The sequence below is a fragment of the Ischnura elegans genome, chromosome 1 (assembly GCF_921293095.1).
Source record: "Ischnura elegans chromosome 1, ioIscEleg1.1, whole genome shotgun sequence".
Classification (NCBI taxonomy): Eukaryota; Metazoa; Arthropoda; class Insecta; order Odonata; family Coenagrionidae; genus Ischnura; species Ischnura elegans.
The window spans coordinates 88,624,774-88,651,382 of record NC_060246.1 but is presented as its reverse complement, the minus strand read 5'-3'; the positions used below and the strand labels follow the sequence as shown (position 1 = coordinate 88,651,382).

Here is a 26,609-nt window from a genome sequence, read left to right as displayed (position 1 = left end):
TAAAACTGGATTGAATCTTAGTTGAGGGGAACATCTCCAGTCAGGAACTTCCAAATAATGATAATTCAATGATAAAAACATTTTCTGAAAGGAAAACTATGTTCCGTAAAAGAAAATAGAGACGTTTAGTACTAAATATTTGTACCTGACAAGTCAAATACTTTTAAGTTAACAATTGAAAAATCTTTGAAAATTACATGTCCATGGATTGATTGAAAATATGAAAAAAAACATATACAAAAAATATGAAAGCATGTAGATAGGAATTCGTTAAAGTCTTCCACCAATGAATGGCTATTACTGAAAGAGTATGGAGCAAGCGGCTTAAAATTACTAAAAATGCATGAATATTAGAAATAAGTGTAAAATGAATCACTCAATGATAACTTCCTAGAACAATCATACAGGACGTCAATAGAGGAAATAGTAATAACGAAGAAACAAGCCGGGATTCAGAGATGAACATCTTAGTGCGACTTGCATGAAAGTTGGGCTGAATCGGATCAGAAGATCAAGGTTAAACCAAGCAGAGACAAGCTAAAAGTGGAAATTACTGGAAAATAGCAAATCGTGTCAAGAGCGAAAAATCTGTCCACCGGAGAAGGTGGATTGATGACGCGAGAGTCGCAAGGCAATCGAGGGATATCCTAGGGACATGAGTTAAGAAAAATCGAACAGGATTCATTTCTAGACTGAAATAAGGGAGTGATTGATACCTATCGTCATACAATAAAAATGCTCCTTCAGATTGTCTCCTGACAAATATTAAAACTTCAAAGATCATTCTCATGATCAGGATCCATCCAATAACGCGTTAATCACAAACAAATCATATGTTAAAATCTAAAGTACCCGCAAATACATGAAAACAGCTAATTTTCGTTTGAGAGCAAGGCATACTCAAGAGAATAGAAAAAGAATTCCGTTTTCAGAATTTAATATTTGAAACGTCTTAAATTGACATTCAATCAAGGTCATTTTAGAAGAAAGAGTATTCTTCTAATTTAAGGAATTCCTGAAGGTAAAAAGCAATTCAGAGATATAAGGTTTGTTTCCATGGAAAGCATATGCATATTACGGACGACTACGAAAATATGAGAAAAACGTACGTTGGCATTGCATGCATTTCAGCAGGAAGTTTTCAGATAAATTTTGAATCATGTAATTTATTATTCAACACCATTCAATCTTTTCCATGGATAGTAACTATTATAAATGGAACGACATGGAAAGTAATAGCAATCATTAATAGTTTGAATTGAGTGAGCGCACTCGAGCTAATTATTTAATCCCAAAGAAAACTAATAAATCACAGGAAAAACTAAAACTGCATTAAATACAGAAGGATAGAACTCAAGTATGAAAGATTCCACATCCAATCAAAAGAATTGAGATTCAGTTACTTGAGGGATCATCAAAACCCATGCGGCTTTGGCTGACCTTTCTCATAATGGCGATACATTCGAACTTCTTGACGAGGGATCTGAAATGAATTTGACGCGATCACTTTGTCACCATGTAACTACGTGAATATTTTTTCAAGAAATATCATCTTTATGAAGATGCACATTTTAATGAAGATTTATGAAATTTTTTAATAGAAGTTTTCAGGAAATCGAATCAACTCTTAGTGGAAATGAAGACCTCTACGCGACTCGTCCGGCAAATACAGGCTCAGAATTGATTGTATCTTAGCATGCGGTCGACCTTTTGACTCCTTCGGCCTTCGGATGAGAACTTTGATCAGCCTCACTCCTTTTGGCTTAGTTCATCAAGGCTATAACTTTGAGGCGAGAATGAAAATGTGCGGTAAAAAATTCCGCCTCACCTGACAGCGAACGCTTGACTTCTCTTTCAAAGCGGGAAACAAATTATTTCGTCTCCAACGCCTTTGAACAACGATGTCTTTATGATTGCGATAAAAACTGACCTTTTAGCAATGACTCCATATCATCCTTGCTTCCTGCTTTATAGCAAACTTGCTAAAGCTACGTGCCAAAGTCCACGTCCGATTACTAAGGACGAGGGTCGGCAACCTGAATCAATTTAAAGCAAAAATCGATACATACAGGTACATGCTTAAAATAGGAAGATTATGCATTAGCTATATCAGGGAGCGCACTTTGGTCTAGTGAGTAAAGCGCTTGACTTTTGATCGCATATTCCTAGGGTTAAGATCCCAGGTGAGTCCGAGGTTAGTTTGGGGTGATATCGACCCTTGCATATCCAAACCAACCTCACATACCCAAATCGTTTTGAGGCACTGAGTGAGCCAGTGAACTACAATTTAACAAATGAATCTTAGGGAAATACTACTATTTGTGATCCACGAAGTATTGCCAATTCGAATATGAAAGTCATGATAAGGGTCCTACACCACAAGGTCAGAGGTAGCCAGGATTTTAAAATCGGGGGTTCACCGAAGATTTCGGAGCCCTTGTGGGGTGTATGGAAAACACCCCAGGGCAAAGGGGGGTCAAGGGATCCTCTTTTGAAGGCTCAAGGAGGAGCTGAAACCCCCTCCTCCCCCCTTCCCCCCCACCCCCCGTGGCTACGCCACTGCTCAAGAACATAGCTAGACGGCTTTAGTGTTGGCGAAAGTAATAAGCAAAAATACGTGGCACGTGGATTACAGTGGTTAGTATTATTGAAGATTTGGAATTCCGATTCCTACATGAATAGTTTACGGAAGTAACGCAACATATTGCATCCTGTCGATCTAGTCATTGTGTGGGATGGGACGCAATGTCGCGTTACACTTTTCTCATTTCGTAAATGTTGATAAAATATAAATGAACCTGCCATTAAGCACATACGTGTCATTAAAGATGATTTTTTCATTAATATTATATACAGCACATATTTTTTTCAATATCTGAAATAGGAATAAAATGAGAGTGGAAGGGTCTGTAACTCAGGGATTCGACCCGCAAGATGATTTTAGAGGGGTAAGGGTAGAGTTCATCTCCGACTAAGCCTTTGGCGTACGAGTTTCCCGCATCAAGGGTAGGGAGGCAGTTTGTTCTCCTGTTACACCTCTTACTTCGAATATTTTTGGGAGGGAGTGTCCATAGGATACGCTCGAGATATGAAACGGGAGCCTTTCGGTCGAAATTCAATCGCTCATTCCACTTCACTACCACGATCCGTATGTATTGCCTCTATAATTTCCAAAAAAAGTAAGCTCAAGGCCATCACTTAAAAAGGTACCTACAAGACAGTCTGGTCTTACAACTGATGTTTATCCATCACCCCCACCAAATAAATATACATATCAATTTGACTTGGACGGTAGGATTACACTAAATATGTAGTAATTAGATAGCTACGCGGCGTTATAGCTGGTGGACCTTTGCTAAATTACCTGAAGGTGCCAATGACAATGTATCATCGTTGCGTGAGTACTTGGAAGCATTGAATGAAAATAGGGTGCCCACCCGATGCTCCTCCAGCACTATCACTGCTTAGTGTAGCATCACTCACTCACCAGAATGGAGGCCATTATGTTAGCCACTGTACTGCGCCGATTTAAGTACGATGTGGTAATTAGAAATGTAGAGAATGACAAAATGATTTGGTCACAGTCTCGGCCAAATGCTTTCATAATTACTTTCACAAATCCGCCGACTGATCCGTGGAGTAAATTTATAACAAGTGGCACACATTGGATTCCACGATGGCCCATTTTCATCACAACCACGACGTAAATGCTTGAGACATTTATATTGGCTAAGAGTTAAAATCCACTTCCTCGTCTCCAACCGTGCCACTAGTCCCTTATTTTTCACGAAATGGCAAAGTATGAAAAAAATTATTACTTCACCTGGATACCGCATCATTTCATCAATTAAATAATTCTTGCACCGCCAACAAAATGTTACGGGCACAATATTCATATCGCGATTGAAAAAATGACCTAAATATTGAGCAGGAAGAGTTCAAACATGTTTTAATGCCTCCGTCATCAGAAAGCGCAATTCATTGTCCCCATTTGGCTTTTTTCACGACAAAAAGGTTATCAGTACATGAGCGTGTTTGTCCAATATTTTTCACGGCAAATTTTTGAGCCTGAAAGACAGAGAAACTCTTATAAGACCTCTTCAGGGGAGAACTTGGAACCACTTTTAATTTTAAAGCATTTCAAAGAGTAATATTTACACAAAAACTGGAATATATAGCTTCTTATGAGTACGATTAATTACTGTAGTACCAAAAAGAATATATTTATCGGGAAACTACCTCATCCGAAAAACAGCCCGAGGGAAGGTAGGCCTTTGAAAAGGATATTCTGTAATGATCACTTTAATTCTGGTGGAGCATACGTAAAAAACTGTATTGAAAACATGGTGTGAATGTAAATGTAAAAATATGTATAAAGTTGTTTTCAAAATAATTTTTAATGAGAACTTATATCTTCTCCTCGATAAAACCATAATTTAATAATGGCTCAATCGAAAACCCACTTTAGCTCTGGGTTGGGGGCTATAGCACCAAAACTTCGTCCAAACTAAGTCACTAAATTAACAAGAAGTTATTTCTGCACAACCCCATAAGAGTAATTAATATTTCCCGGTAATAATGTGACGCAAAAAAATATTTATTCATCAAATTTCTCATCACTTCGTCATACAGAGTTATTAACGTATTTCATCCTCAATAAGCACTTAAAGATGAAAGTTTACACTAATTAATGCATTCGAGAGAATATAAATGAATTCCATACAGATTTCCATATGGATACATTTACATATTCCATATGGATATTATTTTAATGTTTCTTACGGACACTAATCCGCATAAAAACTGATTCACTGAGTAGAATAATTTTCGGAATATGCTCTAGCCCAGCAAATACCCTTTTGGATTAAGAGACAGAAAGTTATTTCATCAAATAAAAAATGGCTATATTATAACCGTCACCTATTGTTATGGAGCTTAATAATTCTCGATCCATCCATTTTGCACTCCCTCAAAAAACGTTTTGTCTGACGACGAAATAGCGTTTTAGGTGCTTCACTTCCTCTCAAGCACTCTGGCCGCACAAAGGTAATGGACTGGGCGCAGCACATAAGTGGGAAGGGAGAAATCAGGCTTAGCGAAACCTTATAAGATGCCTCATACGTCCCCTAAAGACCATCCAGAAAATTGATCTCTCGTTTGTGGCGCAATAGAGACATCGGATCGGAGTTCAGAATGGCTTCTTTACGCAAGAAAATAGATAATCGACCGCTCACTGAAAACATGGAGGAATTTCCAAACGTCATCAGAAGCTGTACTCTCGCCTCGGAAAAGGGGAAAAATAACTTCTGTTAACTATTAAAAAATATTACCATTATCACTGGATATAAATTATGCAGAATTAAAGAATATTTTAATCCTTGCATCACTCTTAGATGGAACTCACGATGTTTTATCCACATGACATCAATAAGAAAGAGGAAAAAACAAAATATAAATTCCAAGCATAAATTAGTATTAGAACTGCTAATTTAAGTAAGAAGGATATAATGTTTTGATGGCGTAGGCATTCAAAAGGGAGAAAATATATTGAGAGCACAGCCAAGTGAGGTACTTAATTTCAGCACCCTGGCCTTGTCCACATAAGGGCTATTGCACATTTAATGTTTTTTTAATGGACCTCTTGTAAACATGCACAAAATTAGATACAATACAATATAATATAATACAAGGTAGTAATAAATTCATGAACACTAAGCGCATTACACCGTCACTTTCATTTCCTTCATGATCCACATATAAGTTCCTCATACATTGAGTGATCGAGAGTATTATAATTAAAAACTACCTTGAGAACTTCGTTTGATTCACAGATGCCAATCTTAATTTTTTTATTGCCATTCTACCGAAAGCGGCGATATTTGTTCTTGAAATCGGGGTTTTCGTAACATTTAAAAATCAAACGCACACGAAAATCCATGCCCTGGATAGGGGCAACCTACCTCCTCTACTCCCCCTGCCAAACCTCTTAGAGGTGGCTCGCAGGGTATATTGTAGATATAGGTGTACCCTGGCGAGACACAAACCCGCAACCTTCGAAGGTTAGAAGGCGAGGACTTTACCCTGACAACACCGAGGACGGCAAGCCTCAGCTGGATTGGATGAGCTGAATTAGCTAACCAAATGAGATGATTAAAAATGTAAAAAAAATGTGGCAGGAATATTTTGACGACTCAAATTTGCCTAACTGCTATGGAATGTGAGCTAATCTTGAAAAGGAAATATTTTTTTCGCTCTACCAATGAAACCTCAAAAATATTTCTTAGCGTCTATGCTAAGCTTTAAAAAGGTTCACACGCCGAAAGCTAACACGTAGCTAATGGACACGTCTCGCCAATATCGTCGAGATGATGGTCTACTCCTCAAAGCGCACGTAGCCAGCGAATAGCGATGACCTCACCGCCTCTCGTGAGGGGCACCAATGGACCAAGACCAGGGCCTGTTTTTTTCCAGTGTTTCGATTCTCAGCTAGGGACGGTTGGAATAGCACTTCCAAGGCCACTCCGTGGGATCCTCTACATGCCACACCGGCAGTTAATTAGAAATGGGGAAACAATGATTTTTGGGAGGTTTCCCATCGTTAAAGCCTTCTTTCCAAGAAAGAAAAGACGAAGCAGGCTCTCATCGAGGGTCGGAAACCACCTTCAGTTATAATTTTCACAAAACGCTTTCACCTACCGTTCTATATTTAATGTATCTATAATATAAGTAAACGACGAGAAAAACTCAGAGTGATAATCACATTATTATAATTCATTTTCGGGAATACGTCTGCGTGCTATTAATATTTAACTCAACGTTTCGTTCCACTTACTGGGAACGTCGTCGTCGTCGTCGTTCTCCTGACGACGTTCCCAGTAAGTGGAACGAAACGTTGAGTTAAATATTAATAGCACGCAGACGTATTCCCGAAAATGAATTATAATAGTGCATCTAATCGCTGCGAAAACCTTAAAACTAAAATTTGATAATCACATTGATTAAAAAAGACCGATTTTTTGCTTACAAACTGAGCGGTTTTAGCCGAACTTTTACGGAATGAGCGGAACTTTTAGCTGATCAGTCGCTTATGAGGTAAATAAAAGTTATGTTTGCCACATATGCGTACCCAGCGGGGGGCAGGAGAGAGCAGCCCAGCCCACCCCGCATCCTCAGGAGCAAAAATCGCAGAAGTCTTTAAGGAAAATCAGCACTGGATTGAAAAGAAAGTTTTCAACAAATTTTCTTTAGACTCTCGAAAAATGATGTAAGTAAAAGACATGTAAATAAAATAATTTTCTTCTATCAAATACTTTTGAAAAACTAATAAAACTCAGTTAGAGTTTTCTTAAAGTGTTGGTTTGGTTCACCTTCTCCATGCTAAAATGTTACAACTTGAAAAACCATGGCTTGACTCCACCCCCTATTTTGATCCTGGGTACGGCCTTGAAATGCTATTTGGTAAAGAGAGCAATTTCTGATAAGTTTCACAATAAGACGCAACTAAATGTAAAGCACTGCATTTCCCCAAGCTGGACTATGGTACATTATCTACTTCAAACTCAAAATACATACTTAGATCCAATATCATTTATGCATGATAAGTAATTTATCGACATTCCTATGAAAAAGCGTATGGCATGGAATGGGAAGGAAGAAAAAACGAGGAAACGTTACTCCCTTAGCCCACAAGACATAATAACTCATCACATGAACATTTAACAAAACGATGATTCGATGAGCAAAAATCTAGGAGATTCTTACCGCAAATGACGTTTTTTATCAATACCCAAAGCTGCATTACAATATATCGGCTAAAAATTGAATTTTTATTAAAATAGTTAGTGTTACGGCAAACTACAGAATAGGTAAATACTTCGTTAACATAAAAGGCAATGAGCGGCAATGACATTGCAAATGCTTGTAAGTTAGAGATATCGTGAATACTGTGATAGCCACTTAAACGTATGATTACCGGTTACATTTATGCGATGAAAAAGTATTTCTACAGCGAAAAAAATGAAGGGAAAATACTCAATATAAAAAAAACTGTGGTTGATGGTAGCTAAGTAAGGACTATCTAAGCCAGGGTTCCTCGTAAGGATTCTGCTCAAAATTATAAAACGACTGGTCACATCCACTGGGGGGCCTCATGCTGTGACTGCCGTCTTCAGACAACCAGGAATAGCCCTCGGACCGAGAGAAAAGGTCCTAAAAAGGGTGGGGTTCGAGCGACGACCCTACTAATGACGCCAGTGCTTTACCCACTTAACTACCAGGAACTAAAAGTATTTTATGATCCCCAAGGACGCTAAGTATGATGAGATTAAAAAATTTTCCATCGATACCATATGCTTATGACGTTATAATTTCATTCCAACGTAGGAACATCACTGCCTAACATGACGAGACAGTCCAAATTCAAGAGCGCTTCCGCTGTATGGAAAATTTAGTTAGAAAATTAAGGGGAATGGTAGGAGGAGGATACTCTGTTCAAGCCTTAGGACTACTTAATCTGGAGTCAGCTCTTCATAACCTCTAGTTCATTAGGTACACCATCAGTTGAAACCTTTCCTCAGGCTTTGCATAGAACCAAAGTCAAACTCGCGCTTAGATAACCACCAATGAGAACGGCTGACTTATGGAAATCTGTGCGTTATAACGGTACATCCGACTTCTCACTTTTTAGCGGAATAATTGCGGAAGCGCAAGAGATCTATTGTTAGCTTTTCCGTTAATAAATATTTTTCCATACAAAGTTGATTCCTTCAATTTTATTCTTTGATGCACGCAGTTGAGTACCTACTACCACTGACGCACGCGACGGCCCTCAGAATTCACGGCATAACGTGAGGTGCGTAGTAAGGTCTACCATTCACCTGCTCACCCGCGTTATTTAATCTCATCAGGAATGTCACCCCACCCACTCTACACGGAAGCGTTCCACGGGCAGCGAAACAAAGAAAAGACGCACGATATCCCGCATGGACGCGCTTGACTGCGGATCACCGCCCGCTCAGAAAGAGACGCACTTCACTTCCCTGTTGCGTAAATTCGCATCTACCGATGCTCACAGCCTACGCAACACTCCTCTATCTGACACATGCTTCAAGTAGGAGTACTTGTCGAGGCTAAAGCATTCCTCAAAAGTCGCTGCTAATGCATTATTTTTGGGTCCCTTCATGCTTGTATGGTTTCCCGCTGAAATTATATCAATCTCATATGGTTTGTTATAATATACCAGTTTTCCGAGAACAACATCAAGGGCTTCCTAAACGTAAAGTAAATTCATAGATGAGGGTCTTATTTTAATTCAGTAATGATTCCTGAAGCGTCATTATACAGTAATAACTTTTTTACCCTTGCAAATATCTATTCACAACTAAATTTCAGTACATAAATTAATGTGCAAATACTGTGAACAAGGCTCTTATCTCCAACCTAAGTAAGATAAGTGTCAAATTTTTAATACGAAAATTACTTTGTTTCGTCTTAATAATGGCTAGTTTCTGGGGAACAACTCATGATATAAAAGCAAGCATAAATGACTTCAAATATCCACATTTTTTTGTAATATTTGCTCAAATAACTCTGAACACTCGCTCAAAACGTAATTACAAATTCAACAAAAAGGTTTATTGATGATGGGTGGACCGGGAGAGCTACAAGTAAAAGAGGTTCGGTGCACAATACGGTGATAAATCTGCCTTTTCATTTGAATGGACTGGGAAGAGAATGCTCAGGGTCTCCCCTTGAACTACGACTACAATTAACCCTTCTTCCCGTAGGATTTGAAAAGAAGAAGTCGGAAGCGTCAGTCTAGACTACCTAACGCTACACCCAATAGGAAACAATCGTCATTTCATTCTCAAGGTAACAACGTTTGTAGCTTCAAGAGGCGTACGCACCGTGTCGGATGTCGAGTTTAGAATGCATTCTCGTGCTCCAGGTGATTCGATGTGGGCAACAAAGCCGGGATGGGGGAAGGGAATATAATATATCACAGGAGGAGGAAACCTCCGCTTCATGAGCGGGCAATGAAAACATCACCCATTCCGTTGTGCCCTGCGATTATAGAATGCATAAACATCAATACGAGGGGAGGCAAAGAAGGCACCAAATACGCCAAAAAAAAGTTCTCATTCCTACTTCTTCAAAGCGCATGAAGCTAAAAATTAATTGACTTTGAACTCTAGAGCACATCAATATGTACTTCAAGACAGTGGCGCAGCGAGTGGGAGGGTTTGGGGGATAAACACCCCCCAGAACTCAGAGAAATTTAAAATTTAATCCATTTTACTTAATTGGATAAATATTACTTATAGAAAATTGTAAGGATTAATGAAATATCCCTCAGAAAGCCGTAACATTCACCATTGTGAACTATTTATCTTAAAAATTTTCCGGGGGAAGGCACCCGCATCTCCCGTATCCTATACCCCCAGTATTAATTGCTCCTAAAAAGCCTTAATTCCTAGCTGCGCGCCTATTTCGAGAGAAAGATCCATTGATAAAAATATCATTACCATGATGAATCTACACCTACGAGGTACTTTGCAATGAATGGTTGCAGGAACGCAGAATAGTAAAAACATTCGAATAGTTTTTACTTTGTACAATTTATTCGAACTTCTTCATCGTAAGCCTGTCACGTGGACAAACTACCTGGCCTAACATATCTTCGAATATCCCTTGCATTGGAGAGAAAATAGTTAAATTTGCTTTCGTTGCTGGATTTTTCCTCATTTTTCATCCATCTGACACTTTTTCTTCACAGATAAACGCTTTGATTGGTCATGGAGATCCTTAATATGACAGCGATGGACTGTATTAATCTCCAGATTCTACCCAACGACCAAGCGTATAATAATATGGTCCTAATATATGTATCCCAACACCAACTTTGGTTATAATTTGTTGGAAAACTGTTAAGAATGTTCAAATCTACGCCCGTCGAATAGAATGCTATAAAAATGGCCTTTTGGCGGATTTTGCTCGCATCAGATCATGGTCTATGAATGCCAACAGAGTATATTTTGTCCTGGTCAATCTCGCCTAATAATTACAACCTGTCGTAAATTAAAATGTATATTACTTAGCACCATATTCTGAATCCACATCATCTCTCCTTGTGCTTTCCATCAATTAACTCGATATTTTACGCGGATGTAATCATGGCAAAAGATTTGAAAGATCAAGGCAATCGCACACTCGTAGACGGCGTCACAGCTGGGCACGTGAGCACGCCTTCATGATGCCCTCGGAAGAGCAATCAATAACCGCGCGCAGGTACAGAGAGGGCTGGGATGAAGTGGGAGCTGACAGAAGTAAACATACCAAGGATGACTAGCAGACAACCGACGATAGAGCTGTACGACCATAAAAATCATTAAGGACTCGGGATCAAAACCGTTAGACGTTCTCACAGGGTCGTTTATCCACTGCAAAATTGAAAAAAAAAAACGTTAACAAGAGAAACTTAAGGTGACGCATCACTCATATTCGGCCTATTTTGCGACGCATTCATTGTTTGAAACTTAATCTATTGTCCAAAAATTTTAAAGGAAAATAAAGCAGATGCTTGTAAACATTTGCCTCTTTCGCAAATTTGAAAGCTTTCCCTTCTCAGATTTAACATTTTTTAACTTGAGGTAAAGGCAGGTGTTAGAGATAACGTTAGTTTTAAAGGAGTAATTAGACGTAAAAAAGACAAATTACGGCCGTGAGATGTATAGTGAAGCGACCTCTCTACAAGTATTTCTCTTATTCGTCCTCTAACCAACGCCCAAATCGAAGATTCTTCCCTTACACAACACTACGAAACATTATCTAAAAAGTAAATATCAAAATTGTCTAAGATAGAAACACCAAGCGAAATGAGGAACTGAAAATTATAGGAGTGGTCTACTTACACCTGCCTCGTCTCACGAGGCAATTATCCATTCATATATTAAGGCTTAAAATATTTCTACAGTTTTACCTGCAAGTTTATTTAGACAAGTAACCCAAAAACCTGAATCATAATATTTTGATTCCCATAGCGCAACAACCTTGAACTCGAAAAAATTTGGTAGACAGTATCGATCCTGGTCAACGACCGACACGCAATCAGAATGAAAACAAACGAACAACGACTTTTCCTTTTGAATTCGAAGCAGCCAACGGGAGCAGTGCGAAAACCAACTCAAATGGATAAGTACTAAGGAGCGCTTTAGTTTAGCAATAGGAATGTTGCCAAACTCTTTGCTTTCCATCATCGAGGGAGAAAAACGCCACGTTATAAAGGACGCATCTGATGAATCATCGAGAAAGACAACGAAGAAATGGTTTTGGAGCTTGCTTAATTTAATCCTAAGATTGCCACTGCCATCGAGGAACAATGAGGGAAACAGTTGACCCAGGCGAGACAAGGAAAAAAGAAAACAAAATGCTGCTTCTCGGGCTATCGTGATTTTCCATTAAGAGCTCCAATGAATTCGACGTGCAGAACAAATGCTGCAATAGAGGATTGACCCTGGGAGAGAACGGTGAGATTGCAAATACTTTCTAACCCCTCGAGTAATTGCTGACTTCCGAAGATGCGCAGAGATAGCATCACCGAATGGTATACACATAAATATGACGAAGTCAAATCTGGATTCTTAATGCATTTAATAAAAACGTGCCAATAACTATTAAATCTGACCCCATTTTCTATCAAATTCTACCACCGCTTCTTATGGCGATAGCGGAGGATGCTTAACACAAGCCGAAACTGAAAATATTTATCATAGAGTTGTATTTTCTGGCAGAGATTAAATTGCAGTTTATTTCTCATTATGTTTTTTTGAGTTCCTGGAAAAAAGGTATTCCTTTAAGCCTTATAATGAATTTCAATTATTCCCATCTTTTGGGCATCGTCTATTCCATTGTTACTCGTTGGATATGGACATAAAATATAATTCCACAATCACTTACTTGATAGAGTGCATAAAGTATTCTATGTTCACCGAGACAAGAGATATTCTGTAATTCACGTCTATTCCTAGTTACCAATCAATCAATACCTCGCCCGATTCATCCCAATCTCTTACAGTCCTCACATTAGTGCTAGTCAAGTTTTCTAGCTCCTTTAGGACTTCATCACAAATATCTGTGTATGTCATCAAGTTCACGGCTAAAGTCTCTCATCCCACGTCTCGATTGATACCTACACAAAATACACAAAAATAACGGTTTACGACTAGCTGAGACAATAGACTGATCAGAGAAGAAGAAAACATCTTTCAAAGATAAGAAAGATGAATTCCCAATAGAGAAGAGGAGCTACCTCCGCTCTTAGCGGTACTCTACAACTAAAGCTAGCACAAGCCAATCACGGTTAGTGGATGGCGACCTTCCCTTCAGTCAATCTCATCTTTCTTTTACCCCCAGTGTAGACACACAGCACACCGCTGTCCCCTCCTCCTGGCGACTACCACAGCGCCCTCAACGCGCAGCCATAAACACAGGGAGGACGGGCGCGCGTAAGCTCAGTCCACAGCCGGCAGTCGCTCGCGAAGCACCCCAGACGCGCGCACCGGGAAAGACTACCGACGTGAATAGTTTGCGAGAGGGCGAAAGTTTTCACGGCACGTCCAGTCGGACAGTGTTTTGACAACATCCACTATTGGTCAACACTGATCGAGAGGGTGGGGAAACGTCAGGATTTTGAGAAGTCAACTAATACCGGTCTTTAGCCGAGGGACGTTTAAATAGTCTGAACTGGAGGCGAGTTCCGCTCCGGAGTGACATAAACAAAAGAAGACAGACGCGGTGGCCGTGTGTCGTAGCGGTGTTTTCCTCGTGCGATGCAGATCTCGCGGCTGAAAAAAGAAATGTTGGGCGACGGGGAGAGACTGCCCGAGTCAGCCAAGAAACTGGCGCAGTGGGTGCACCAGAGGCTGCGAGGGGGTCCTGGAGCGGATGATAAGGCACCCCTCGAAGAGGAGACGGTCACTGAGAAGCCAAAGGAGAAGCAGCAGAGGGTCGATGCCACGGTTCAGGAGCCGGGGAGGCTGGAGAGGGCCGTTAAATTTCTGGGGGGTGAGTCCATTGTAGGGAAAATCGAAGTGTGGAGTCGGATAGAGTAAACATTTGAGTCCTGTCACCTCGCTTCCCTCTTGTTAACATGAGACCGTGTTAACGGTCATTTTACAGGTGTCACTTATTGGACACGATCTAACCTTGCAAATGTCAACCCACTCTGTTTTCGCAACAAAATGAGCCATTATTTCTTTCATTTAAGATTTGATTAAAAACCGAGTAGCCTGTTCTAGTAATCAGGTTCAATCAAAGGTATAAATTGAATTAATAAAAACGGTTATCCCGTAGAGGTTGCTATGCTTCACTTTTTCTCATTACGTAGATGCGTTCAAATAAATGATCATTTCGCAGGTGTCACTTACTTTACAGGACTTGACTTTGTAAATTTCAACTCATTCCGTTTTTTGACAACGAATAGAGTTATTATTACTTTAATAGTATTAAATTAAAAAAATCTATAAAGTTTCGTACTTTCCTCATTCCCTACAACCAATAAAAAGGATTCCTAATCGCTCAAGCTTAGCGAACTTGTAACAGTAATAATGGTATTTCCGCTTAGATTGCGATTATTCCATTCGACTTTATCTCATTACATGAGTTCCTTCAAATAAGTCGATGTTATAGTTATAAACAAATAATGAAACTAGAACACACATCAATACGCATTTGCGTTTTAATTCATCAATTATTGTCTACTTTCTTTGTGTGGTAATAAGCGAGCTATTTTGGGTTAGTTGCACAATGAAATCATCCAGCAGCTGTGAGGCCAGGTGCGCTTCCGAGCGTCAAAAATTTTAGACGGTTAGAATCAAAAGCACGCAATGATCCCCCCACGAGGCATTGTGAGCCGGTTCAACCCTTTTCAAATCGTCGCGCTAATGCGCCGCCTCTATCGACGCAGCTATGGTCGATAAAGTCGAGAAATTTCGGCGGTGGGCGTGGACGGAAAATTCCGCTGACCGCGACCCCGCGACGCAGCAGGGAAAGCAGATTCAGCGACGCATACTCAAAACGAATTGCTCGCGCGCGAATTTCGACTGAAAGATACCGCGAAAATGTCGTCAACACGGGTGAATTGCTATGATTAAACACTCCTGTGGAGATAATTGAAGGATCATTTGTTCGCAAAATCATTGAATTCAATTCCAAGGATTAAATGTCGAATATATCTTGACCTCAGCAAACCGCTTAACTTAACAATGACATTTTCGTTGAAATTTCTCATGATTAATCCATTACTCTTGAACTTTATACGCTCACGTCAGTGTGACTATTTTTCCTCGATCAGCCGTTCTTAAGAAACACGAATGCATTTGCATGTAAAAATTTTCCCATGCCTGGTTCATTTCCCTACAAATCACAACTATGAAAATGCCTTTTTGAAACCTCTAGGCTTACCAAACTATCTCGAATAATTTAACGGGACTAATGCAAGGTGGCGGATTTTATTAGTCTACCCAAATACATTAATTGACTGTGTACGGTCCATCGCTTCTTTATTTCATTCTTGTATGCAACTAGCAAATTAAAAGAATATTTGAGGGCTTGTTGAAATACGATATTATTGGGAAAAATAAGGTCACACAGACGAACACTCCGAAAACATTTTTTTTATCGGAAAGGAATTACACATTCATGGTCCAAATTGATAAGGAGGCTTTAATGATTGATAATCATTAAGAGAGGAGAGTGGTAGATGATAATTTTTTAAGAAAATAGTTTTGTGACAGCTGATTCATACGAAAGACCAACGGAGGACACGTCCCCTATTCGGGCCACGGCCGACCCCCAAATCACTGGGTCACTGGGACAACAAAAGTCAACGGACCATACCCTGAGACTTCAAATCGTGGTCATAAATTCAATGCCAACAAGAGTCATGCGAAGATAATTCACGCATGAACGCAGAATTTCATTCGACGAAGAGGAAACAATCAGTGAGACAGTATCGAATACGCGAATAGTTTAGTATTATATAATGCAGTTGCAACATAATGAGGTTCATGATCAGATTACCTAAACGACTCACTCATATCTTTCCGCGAGATAGGAGTGTTATATAAGCTTACCACCTGAGTGCAGCTTCATCCCGCGCACAGCTGGATGGGTATACATTACTTTAAACACGTTACACGCACTACAACATGCTGATCAATTCTTTAGAAGTCATGGGGACGCGATTCCAAACAGCAGCCGTCCATAGAACGACACAAAACACCTGAATCATTCGGGTGTGAGTGGCGAAACATGAGCAACTTTCAATGAGCTTGCCGTACTACCGAATAAACTTTCATCAATGTCACTGGCGAGGTAGGAAAAACACCACAAATACTCCAACTACAAGACCCCAACACTCAAGGCGTCGGGGAACTAGACAGGAGTTGTTATTGTTAGCGATGTATACGACGTACTCAAAGGCAAGAACAGCAGGAGTGGGGGGATGCACTGGAGTCAGCTGTTCGCTTCGGCCCCACACTCCTTCGAAGCAGTCAGCTGCTGACCACGTGCTCGCGGCGTGATATTCCCCTCCCCTCTCATTCTACTCCACCTCCCCTCCGCCGTCTACGCTTTTACTCTTCCCGCTCCTCCCCCTCCCTTTCGGATGCACTTGCCCGTGGCGGTCAAGTCCCGAAAGACGGTACTGCTTGGTCCCCCAAAAATTGCATTCGAATTGAAAGGACTGACTGGCCTGGTAGCAATGAAGGTGAATGAGGAAAGGCGGTTGTCGGCATCCCAAACACAATGGGAGAACGGTACTTTTCTTCACGACGAAAGATACCTACGCAGCTTGAACTGAGGGTTCTATCCTCCGTATTTGTTCAGGTTTTATTGTTTTCCTCGCCACATATTCGCACCTCATCCCTGAAAGCTACAGCGAAATCATGAGAATTCTTAATGTTGTGGAGGTGCACGCATTGCCCCAGGAAGGCGAAGTCCCGTCCCGTATCATATTCTGGTGGGACTTGAGTCATTTGATGTCTGAATACGTGTTTCAGTAGATGTGTCATATTGACAGGTAACACTCATGGTTGCTTAAGGTAAAAGTAGACTTATTTACCTGTATGTTCGTTTAAGAAGTTCATAGATGGAGAAACCTCCAAGCGAATACTGTAGATAGACTGCAAAATAGATCGGCGCTAACCAGATATACCTGTATAGGTAGAAATATAATGCAGATAATCTGTAATGCAGAAATATAATTGCACAACTCTGTTAAAAATTCCCTGACCATGATCACAACGGTTGGGCGATAGACATGCAGCGAAATATATTTAGCTGACCGAAAGAATTATCGATTTCACTTTATTTTGAGATAGCTGTAATGATTGATTGTGTTTTTTATCGTTTATCTCCATAATTTTTGACAGCACCGCTTATTATCCCCCTGCCCAATACAGGTGGCTCGCAGGATTACTGGGATCATATCTCGCCTATTTCAAATTAATGAAACTTGGTAGGCTGTAAAGCCCAATCACACAGAGTAAATATCCACTACATATATACGGTACTCAAAACTCCATTGACTTCATATCAAAACAAAGACGGAGACTGCATCGAAAATATTTTCATGGACCGACCGAATTCAACTCTTACTGTTTGAATGTGAGGCCTTAGCGTGGAAATTATAATAATCTACTGCCCAAGAAAGCGTTCGAAGGACACCATGCCAACCATAAAGTAAAATGCTATCACGTTTCCCTAAAGAGTCCCAGGTAAGTCGCAGTTTCACTTTACTACGCAGCGACCTTCGCTGGCGTTATGTTTTGCATCGAGATCTCACATCGACGGTCGATGATCCAAATATCATCGGCCGAGACGAATGATCGAAGCATCGAGCTCTTTTGTTTACTTATCACTTTACGGTTAAAAGATAGGTACACCAAGCACTTTTATTTACGAGACCAAGAAACAAAGTCAGAAAGAGTCTGTTGCGAGGATACCGTAAGGAGAAACATATTATTTTTTTCTTTTTCATTTAAATGAAACGGGCGTTGAACCGCGGTTTTAGGATAGCCGAGTCACATATATTTATCGATGAGTTTATAAACAGAACGTAGAGCAGCATAAGATCTCCAAATATTTCAAGTTATCCATTGAAGGAAGCCGATCAAGTATTTTAGCTTTATTTGTGACATTAACTTGAGGAAGCTCAATGCATTGATCCCGTCATTTCTCTCCGCTAAAGCCTAGGAAACTGAATTGTACGTCTACCATGATCGAATCAATTTTTATTTTCGGTTTGGAAGAAGGATTCGTAATTAAAGGTTTACACAAATTACGATGTATTGATAAATTGCTAAATCTTAGGCTCTCAAATATTTTACCAAATGAGGATCAAGCAGTGGCGGATACATGTGGGGGGGAGCGCAGCCCCCCCCCCCCCCCTTGAGAGGCTGCCCACATTATCGAACCACAATTGTAACTGTTTTGTATCATAAGGTAGCAATGCCTTGAATATGTGCATAGTCAGCTTAAATAAAACTATCTTAATTTTTGCATGTAACTTGATTATTTTTCATTACGATGAAAGTAAAGGTAGCTCAAAATATCTTTTGCGCCACCACCCTTTTCTGTATCCGTTGCTGGGATCAAGTGGTTTTTCAAATGGATATATTTTACGCTTCAACGGTAAATTACATTGGAGACTCAGCACATTTGTGCTGATAAGATATCTAAGGGTGTTTAAAAATAGAGAGTTACTTATATTTATGACGGCTTGTGAGGGATAATGTATTTTGGTTCTAAAAAGTGAAATGTAGCTCGTAGATAATGTAATCCTTTTATGTCGTATTTATCTCACGATAATATTCGACTTCTTGGTATTCAAAGACAAATCTTTCAATGTATAGACTTGAGAGGATGAAATAGTCAAATCAAGTATACTTGCAATCCAAAAAATGGTTCATTATGAGGGAAATGTATTGTTGAAGGGTGAGGATTCACTTAAGAGGGGTTATCTTAAGACTGTGCCCCTAAAATATTTCGAGGAGGTTTAAACCTTATGACCGTCTCTTACTCCCCGATATTTTGGAGGAGGTGACCGACAACTTTTGTCATTTGCGTAGCTAGGAAATTGTAGAAAAAGAATAAAGGACAGAATCCCGACGTCGAAATTCGTCATTTCTCAACGAGAGACGCCAATGCCCTGTTCACATTACCATCTTTCTTAACCAGCGTAAGATGACGTCAGAACCAACGCTCGTTCACACTCAACCATGGTTAGACCCTGGCGACATCTGATGAGTGGTAGAGTAATTCCAAGTGAAAAATGAATTGAGAAGAGCGAATAACTTGTTGGAAGGAAATATAGAATGTGAAGGGAAAAGTTCTTATGTTAATTGCAATGATATTGATGATGAATTTAAACATATGTGCATATTATGAGCTACTGATGAATTAAAAATTGCATTCCAGCGTCGACAATCATTGTTCCTTGCTACGTAGAAGGTAATTCAAATGTGTTCGTCCAACTAATCATTTCATCCATGGTGTGGCTTGCATTCTTCTACTGCTCTATTTAATACGAATGAAAGCGAATATTACTGATAATTAGGTTGATATCAACTAACACATACTACTACTTGCCCTTGATTCGGATGTGTCGACAAATCATTGATGTAGGTGAAGAAAATCGAGGACCTATAATCTTGAGACTTGTGATTTGGGATGGAGATACACTTTTCGCTGCATTACATTCTTAGCTATTATTGTTTTCTGACTTTGACAAAGGACATGATCCAATCTGATGCTATACCGTAAATTAAAGCTCTTTTACCTCTTCTTCAAATGTGGACGAATAACTTACACAAATGTGACGATTGTTGAAATTTAACTTATGAAATAAGAGAGAGATCGTGGTAATTTTTGCGATATGTGGTATCACCCGACGTTTCTAAATTTATTTTCTATCGTTACATCTGACTAGCCGTTAGCCTGATACTTTATATTGATATGGGGAGAACTTTTGTTCAAGGATGAACATAAGTGATCTTTTTCAAACTGGGACAAAGAACTCTTACCAAAACATTAAAATCATTGTGACCTTCGGATTTTTATTATGGTAGTTTCGCACATTTTACTTAATTCTAGCAAAATATTAATATAGATTATTCAATCTGTCCGTAACAATACAATACGAGCTAATAGCTAATTCACTACGAACTATAAAGTATACCGCATAACTTAAATCAGGTTTAAAATCTCATACTATACAACACATTACGGAATGAATCAATAGCACTTTCCTTTGAATTAATTCTGACGAATATAATTCAACAATAACGGCCGTCTCCTCTTCGAAACTTTATTTTCTGTTTTCTTTCCTCCTATCCCACTTCGTTGCTGCTTCGCCTTCTTCTTTTTCTAACCAGCTTTTAACCAACTTGCGTTCACACACGCATGAACTACCGCCAACCATGGTCGGAAAACGGTGGTCAGAATCCCAACCACGGTTAACGGGAACTTGCGTTCACACCTCGTTTTGTAACCATGGTCGGGGCTAACCGGCGTAAAAAGGACGTAGTGTGAACGGGGCACAAGGGGATCACGGCTTAACGTCCCATCCGATGGACGGAGTGCTGCACTTCCGAGTGCCTCCGCAAAGCGCTCAAGCAGGAATCGGGTAATCTTCGGAAAATCTCTGCCACCGCTGACGTTTGAGCCCGGACTCTCAGGGTGGAAAGTCAATACTATCCACCACACCAACCCAATCTCCTCCGTTCCAATACCCATAAAATATTTCATATAGGTGATAATCATGGAAGATTGTTCAGAAAATTATGCCATCTAGATTTAATTATCCATTCTTTTGTGAATAAGAATTCTCTAGCGATATCTCGAAGTATTTTTCGAATGTACGCCGATGTTGAATGCGGTAAACCGGAATTTTTGGCGCATTGGCTGTGACAGTTGTTCGATTTGCCCTTTCACGGTTTAAAGACAGAAATTCCCTGATGAGTAACTTCTCATGGTGTTAGCTATTCGCAGTCTTGAAAACAACCCCATCTGCAGGATATGCTCAAGGTCGCCATCTGTTTGACTGAGCACACAGGATAGCCCGCACTTCTCCATAAAATATCTAAATCTGCATGCGGGCTGCAGAAGTCTGTACGCTTCTAGAATGAGTATGGAATGGAAATCATCAATAACCAACTAGGTGACCTTGGAATGAAACACATCTCAGCGACCGCGGCTAGGTGAAGTAACAGCTTATCTATAATATGCTAGGTAAAGCAGCAGGAATGAAACGCATCTCAGCGACCACGAGTGAAGTAACAGCTTACCTATAATCTGCTAGGTAAAGCAGTATTAATTTTTTTTTCAAGCCATGATTACCCCATTCATGCACCTACGTTGGGAGGTAATTGCACGTACATTTCTCCAAATTAGGATAGGGCTTCAATCATGTTCATCCATCTGCGAGATCATAGGCGGATCTAGGGGGGAGGGGGGGACGGGAGCACGTGCCCCCCCAGACCCTTAAAAAATATGTAAGATTTTTAATACGGTCCCATTATCATTGCATTCATTTTTTATTACGAGGTATCCTTGTGCAGCCCCAGAAAAAATCCTTGATAGGGCCTTAGTTGTGCCCCCCCAGAAAGAAATCCGGGATCCGCCCCTGTGCGTGATTATAGGTATTTTACGCTATTCCTTTCGAAGGTTATGTGTACAATTTGCGCACCTATTTGCAAAGGCACATCAAGAGTGTAACGAATGCTCTAGAATCTGCGTAAAAAGCGGTGCCATGGTGCCAGAACGCTCCGGAACGCCGCACAGTGGGGCCAAATGCTTAAAAGTTGGTCATAATTATTAAATATCATGTAATTTGTTTGAAATTTGGAATATAACAGTTTTAGAGGTCGCTAATTCCGAATATGATATTTAAATATAAAGAAAATTTATATTTTGCCAAAAAATTGGAATTTTTGCTAAAATAAGACAGTAATTGTTCCTTGTGTCCAGTAAAAAGGGGGGAATATTTTTAATTATATTATATTACGAATATGAAACTGATTTTGAAAATTATATGAAATACATTTCAAAGCTTTAAGGCAATCGATTAATAATTTTATGAATTATTTTAAATGAATATCATCATTTTATGGCTATTTTTAATTTTCAAACATTCTAAACGAATTAATTTCGGATATTGTTACATGTATCTTAATGTTTGTACACGTTATAAGCATGTATGCATACTTATGGCTTAAAAATACATCCTTGAACATAATAAGGTAGCAAAGAAATTATAAAACATTATTGTATAACAGTCAATCTGCGTAAAATATGAACAGGCCCGCGGCCACTCACTTAAAAAATGCAAACACTAAATATAATCCGTCTCTAATTCGTCCCATGAATAATTATCTGAGCACAAAACTGCATTATTGAATAAACCCAATTATTATTTTAAATATTAAATGAAAACTATTGACTTAAATGTCTTTTAAAGAATATATAAAAAGTTAACAAACACATTTACATCACGCATTATTATATAGTAGGTTTTCTACGTTGAATATGAAAAGAACTGCGCACATAGGCTTGTAAACGTAAACACAAATTTCAATCAGACTTCGTTCCATCCAAAGAATCGTCTGCCGATTCCGATGAAGAACCTGATTCTATCAGGTAGGATTCATACAAAATATTCATGGCTCCGGAACATAAAACTGTCGATGACTTGGACCGCATCACAATCTGACTTTCATTAATCGAGTCGGAATGTAACATCAATCTCACGACGAAGTCCACTACAGTTTTTTTCCTCGAGCACTTTCGGGTAAAATTTTCCCTGAATTTCCTTAACAATTTGTTGTACGCTTCCTGCGCTTCCTCTGACATTTTTCCGATTGGTAACAATGAATTTTGTATGGCGTTCCTTTCGTGCAACAGTATTTAGGGTAAACATTGTTGGCATGCAAAACCAGTGATAAAATTCAACAATAGCCGTGCTGTTTGGATAGAATACACTTCGAAGATATCTATATTTTTATTCTATAGCCAGAAGACAGCTTGTAAAACAGTATTAAATCTCTGAAGAAGCTCCAAATTGAGGCCTGTTATATTGGCGGAAATTTCAGAGTTCTCGAGCTGTGTTGTCGTCATTACTACTACCATAAACCTACTTCGGCCTGTTTAAACTAAGCTCCTTTTTAAGTCCTTCTCCTTCTTAGGCTCCTCCACCAATTTTTTAGCGTTTGTATAGCAGATCTGCCAGGTTTTAACTTACATTCTGAAAGCCACTTGCAAGCAGCATTCGAAATTTCGAATCCATGCATGCAACGTGGTTAAACTACATTAGGGATATTATTCTTTACTGGACGAGATATTATAGCATCAACTTTGTAGATACTTTGTCTTCAGTCTTTGTTGCGGCAATTTATTGCAAAATAACTCATTTTGTTACGCTGATTATAAAGTAAGTGCTCCCTCCTGCATGCAACGTGTCAACGAGCTGCGCGCTTCGGCGTCCATACGGTTGGAGGTTACTTACGTATTTCTTCATTAATTCACGAAGGGGCGGGTTGGGGCGGTTAATTTTTTTAGTTTTGATAGCCGAGAGTTGTGGCTACAATAAAATAACTATATAAGAGCACTGCTATATAACTTAATGATGTTCGTATTTTAATTTTTGAATAAAAGTTGTGCAATTTATTGGTTAATATTTATGTTCATAATAATTTTAATATTGCTTCAATGCTATGGTAAAGCAACATTTTTTATCTATGCACATTTCTACGTTGATTCTATTTTTTTAATTTTTAATTTAGCCAATTGGGTAGCTGAGGAGGAGTCTAGAAGATGAGGGTATTTCGAAGTGAGAGGGAGGCTATGTATCCCAGCAGCGCACATGTCACTTTGAAAGTGATTTTTACGAAGAGGTGCATACTTACCTGCTTCACGAACTTATTTCTCAGCAGCTCAAATAAGTGTCTTCCCAACCATGTAAAAAGAAATCATAACCCCGAACTTTTATTTTTCTAATTATGGCCACCTTTTATGGATTTGGCCCCACTGTGCGCCGTTCCAACACTGGTTAACAAAAGACAATATCAAATAACACTTTTATCAATGTTGTTACTTCAAAATTTCTAATACATACATTCGCAACCATAACAAAAAAATTGTAATAACGTGTAAATAACAACTTTCAATAAAAAACACACATAGTAATATTTCACTTCTAAAAAGTTAAGGAGAGTGCGTTCCGGCACTGCTAATTTTGCCATGATGTCACCGTGCGTAAAACATTGATGGGATAAATATATCCACCCATTTGTGCTCAAGACAATCGATGCTCAGCTCATTGCTAGCTCGGTAGGCAGAGCGCTCTTAAGGACCACCACAAAGGCTTCTGATACTCATTGGCAAACGTTTATACATATATATCTCGAGGAACTTTCTGGAGTGAGATGGTAACCACCCCAGCAACCCCAATAAAAAGAGGAAATTAGTTCTCTACTGTAAAAAAATGCTTTCACCTTTAGGGACAAGCGGGAATGACTATCACGGAAAAAAATTTCTCTACCCAGAATCCGTTGTTGCATATGCATCTGGAAAAAAGGCCTTAATTCACTCTGCCCCTTAAGAGTAGGTACCTATCACAAAGGCAGTCTATATTTATTAATGATCACGAATTTTCTCATCTTTGGCTGGATATGTCCGCTGACTAAATCAACTTTTCAAAAGAATAAAATAGATGTTGAGTTGTTCAAAATTTTCTATTCCTGAATCGCATTGTGATTTTTGAATCATTCCCTTAGAAACCGAGTAAACAGGTGCTATGCTATTAACCTACTCTAAAAATCACGTACAGAATGAGAATATTGTGGAAAATGAGATACGATGGTAACTATAAAAATGCACTTATTTCTTCAATTACTTCTACTTAATCGAAAACTTTTCTATAAAAGATGTTCGCCAATTAGTTGAGGCAGATGGAATCCGCGGGAATTTTTCTGACGACTCGTGATGTTCCTATCCAAGGACGCCGACTTACACAAAATATTGGGGGGGCCCAAACCGGGGATCTTTCTCCGGGAAATTTTATAAGTAGTGAGTTTTAAGTTTTTTAAGCAATTTAGAAGAGTCATATGATCAACATTAGAACACTGAGAACTCCAATCTCGATATCTGGACACTCCGGGGAAAATCGACAAACCTGACACTTTTTTCCTCACACCCATAACGAATTAATGAGGGGGCTCTGGCCCCCTCAAGCCCCATTGAGTCGGCGTCACTGTTCCTATCTTTAATAACCATTAATTTCCATTTCTTTACAGCTCTCCTCACAATGGTTGCTGTCCCCGTAATGGTGGGCGCCGTATTATGGACGGCATCCCAGTTGGCCGGCATCGCCCATCTCGGCAGAGACGACCAAGCGGTTGACTCGCCGAGGGTATCGCCGCCATTCTACGCCGCCCAGCCTCTGCTTCAAGCCGGTAAGTGCACATGCCTGTGACGTCGTTTGACCGTGCAACGGTTAGATGGCTTTTGCGACACTGCTAATGCTCGAACATCGGCGATAATTGTGGTCAAATGAAGCGCGAAGTCGGTCACGGGATTGCTAGCCTGCTCAGTTTTACTCTTTAGCATCCGCGACCAGTCGTTTCCAAAGCATGGAAAGCGGTAAACAAAAGCGAAAACCAGGATCGGTCTGGCCAGGTCGCCTGGTCAGCGATCGCCGAGGGCCCCGAGCTCGGAGGGTCCCCCAACGCTCGTGTCTATCGTGAACCGTACATGAAAGGTTTAGTAAAAATTTTGTAAACTAGATCTCTTGTACCAAAATTTTTTTCTAATTATAAAAGTCTAAGTTTTCATTAGTTATTTATTTAAAACATACCCACAGTAAAAAGATTATATAAAAAGATAAAATAAAGGTGTTGGAAGATGAAAGAGAACCTGATCCTTTTTTGAAAGGATTATTTGAAAAGATTTTATTTAGAGTTTTTTTTTATATTTTTCAAAACAGTTTCAAGGAACACATTCACTAAATATATGAGAGAACCATAATACGTTATTAAATTTTAGAAGCTGTGAAATTATCACATATGATAGTATTTTTTATTTGCAAAAGTGCTATCTTTTATTAAATTTTATCTAGTTTTTAAGACCTAGAATAGCGTCAAAATCCATTTCCGGGAATGCAATTTCCTAAAATTTTCCGGGGGAGGACCCCCAAATCCCCGGTAATGAGGGCCACATCATGAGCCCCTGCTGAGGGCCCCCAATAACCCCAGACCGCCCCTGGCGAAGACGTAACCCAACAAAAGTCCTGAGCTTGGCACAACTCCAAATGTTTAAGTATTAATGATAAGAAAATCTGCAATTCCAGATACATAAATACTACAGATTAACGCTGTTACATCCTTCTTTAAAATAGAATTCACTTCCATGACAAATTGTAAACTTTCTTTTGCCTTTCAGTAGGTATTTGCAAGCTTGTATATGAAAGATCAATAAATCATACGGCAAGTATTTTCTTTTGTCATATTTTATTCACATGGCTCACACATCAAGCTGCTTACTAAAGTAGCGAGGGC

General features: G+C 39.4%; 1 protein-coding gene across 2 annotated transcripts in view; it reads left to right on the top strand.

Moving 5' to 3' along the window:
• LOC124165484 (peroxidase-like) overlaps positions 1-26,609 on the top strand; it is a 49,716-nt gene that overhangs the window by 11,926 nt on the left and 11,181 nt on the right. The window contains exons 1-2 of one of the 2 annotated variants that reach the window (XM_046542927.1): positions 13,499-14,061; positions 25,350-25,508. In XM_046542927.1, coding sequence (XP_046398883.1) covers positions 13,827-14,061; positions 25,350-25,508 — 394 coding nt within the window. In that variant the 5' untranslated portion in view covers positions 13,499-13,826. Of the gene's footprint in view, positions 1-13,498; positions 14,062-25,349; positions 25,509-26,609 lie in introns of those variants that run through there. The other variant, XM_046542933.1, reaches the window with a different exon arrangement.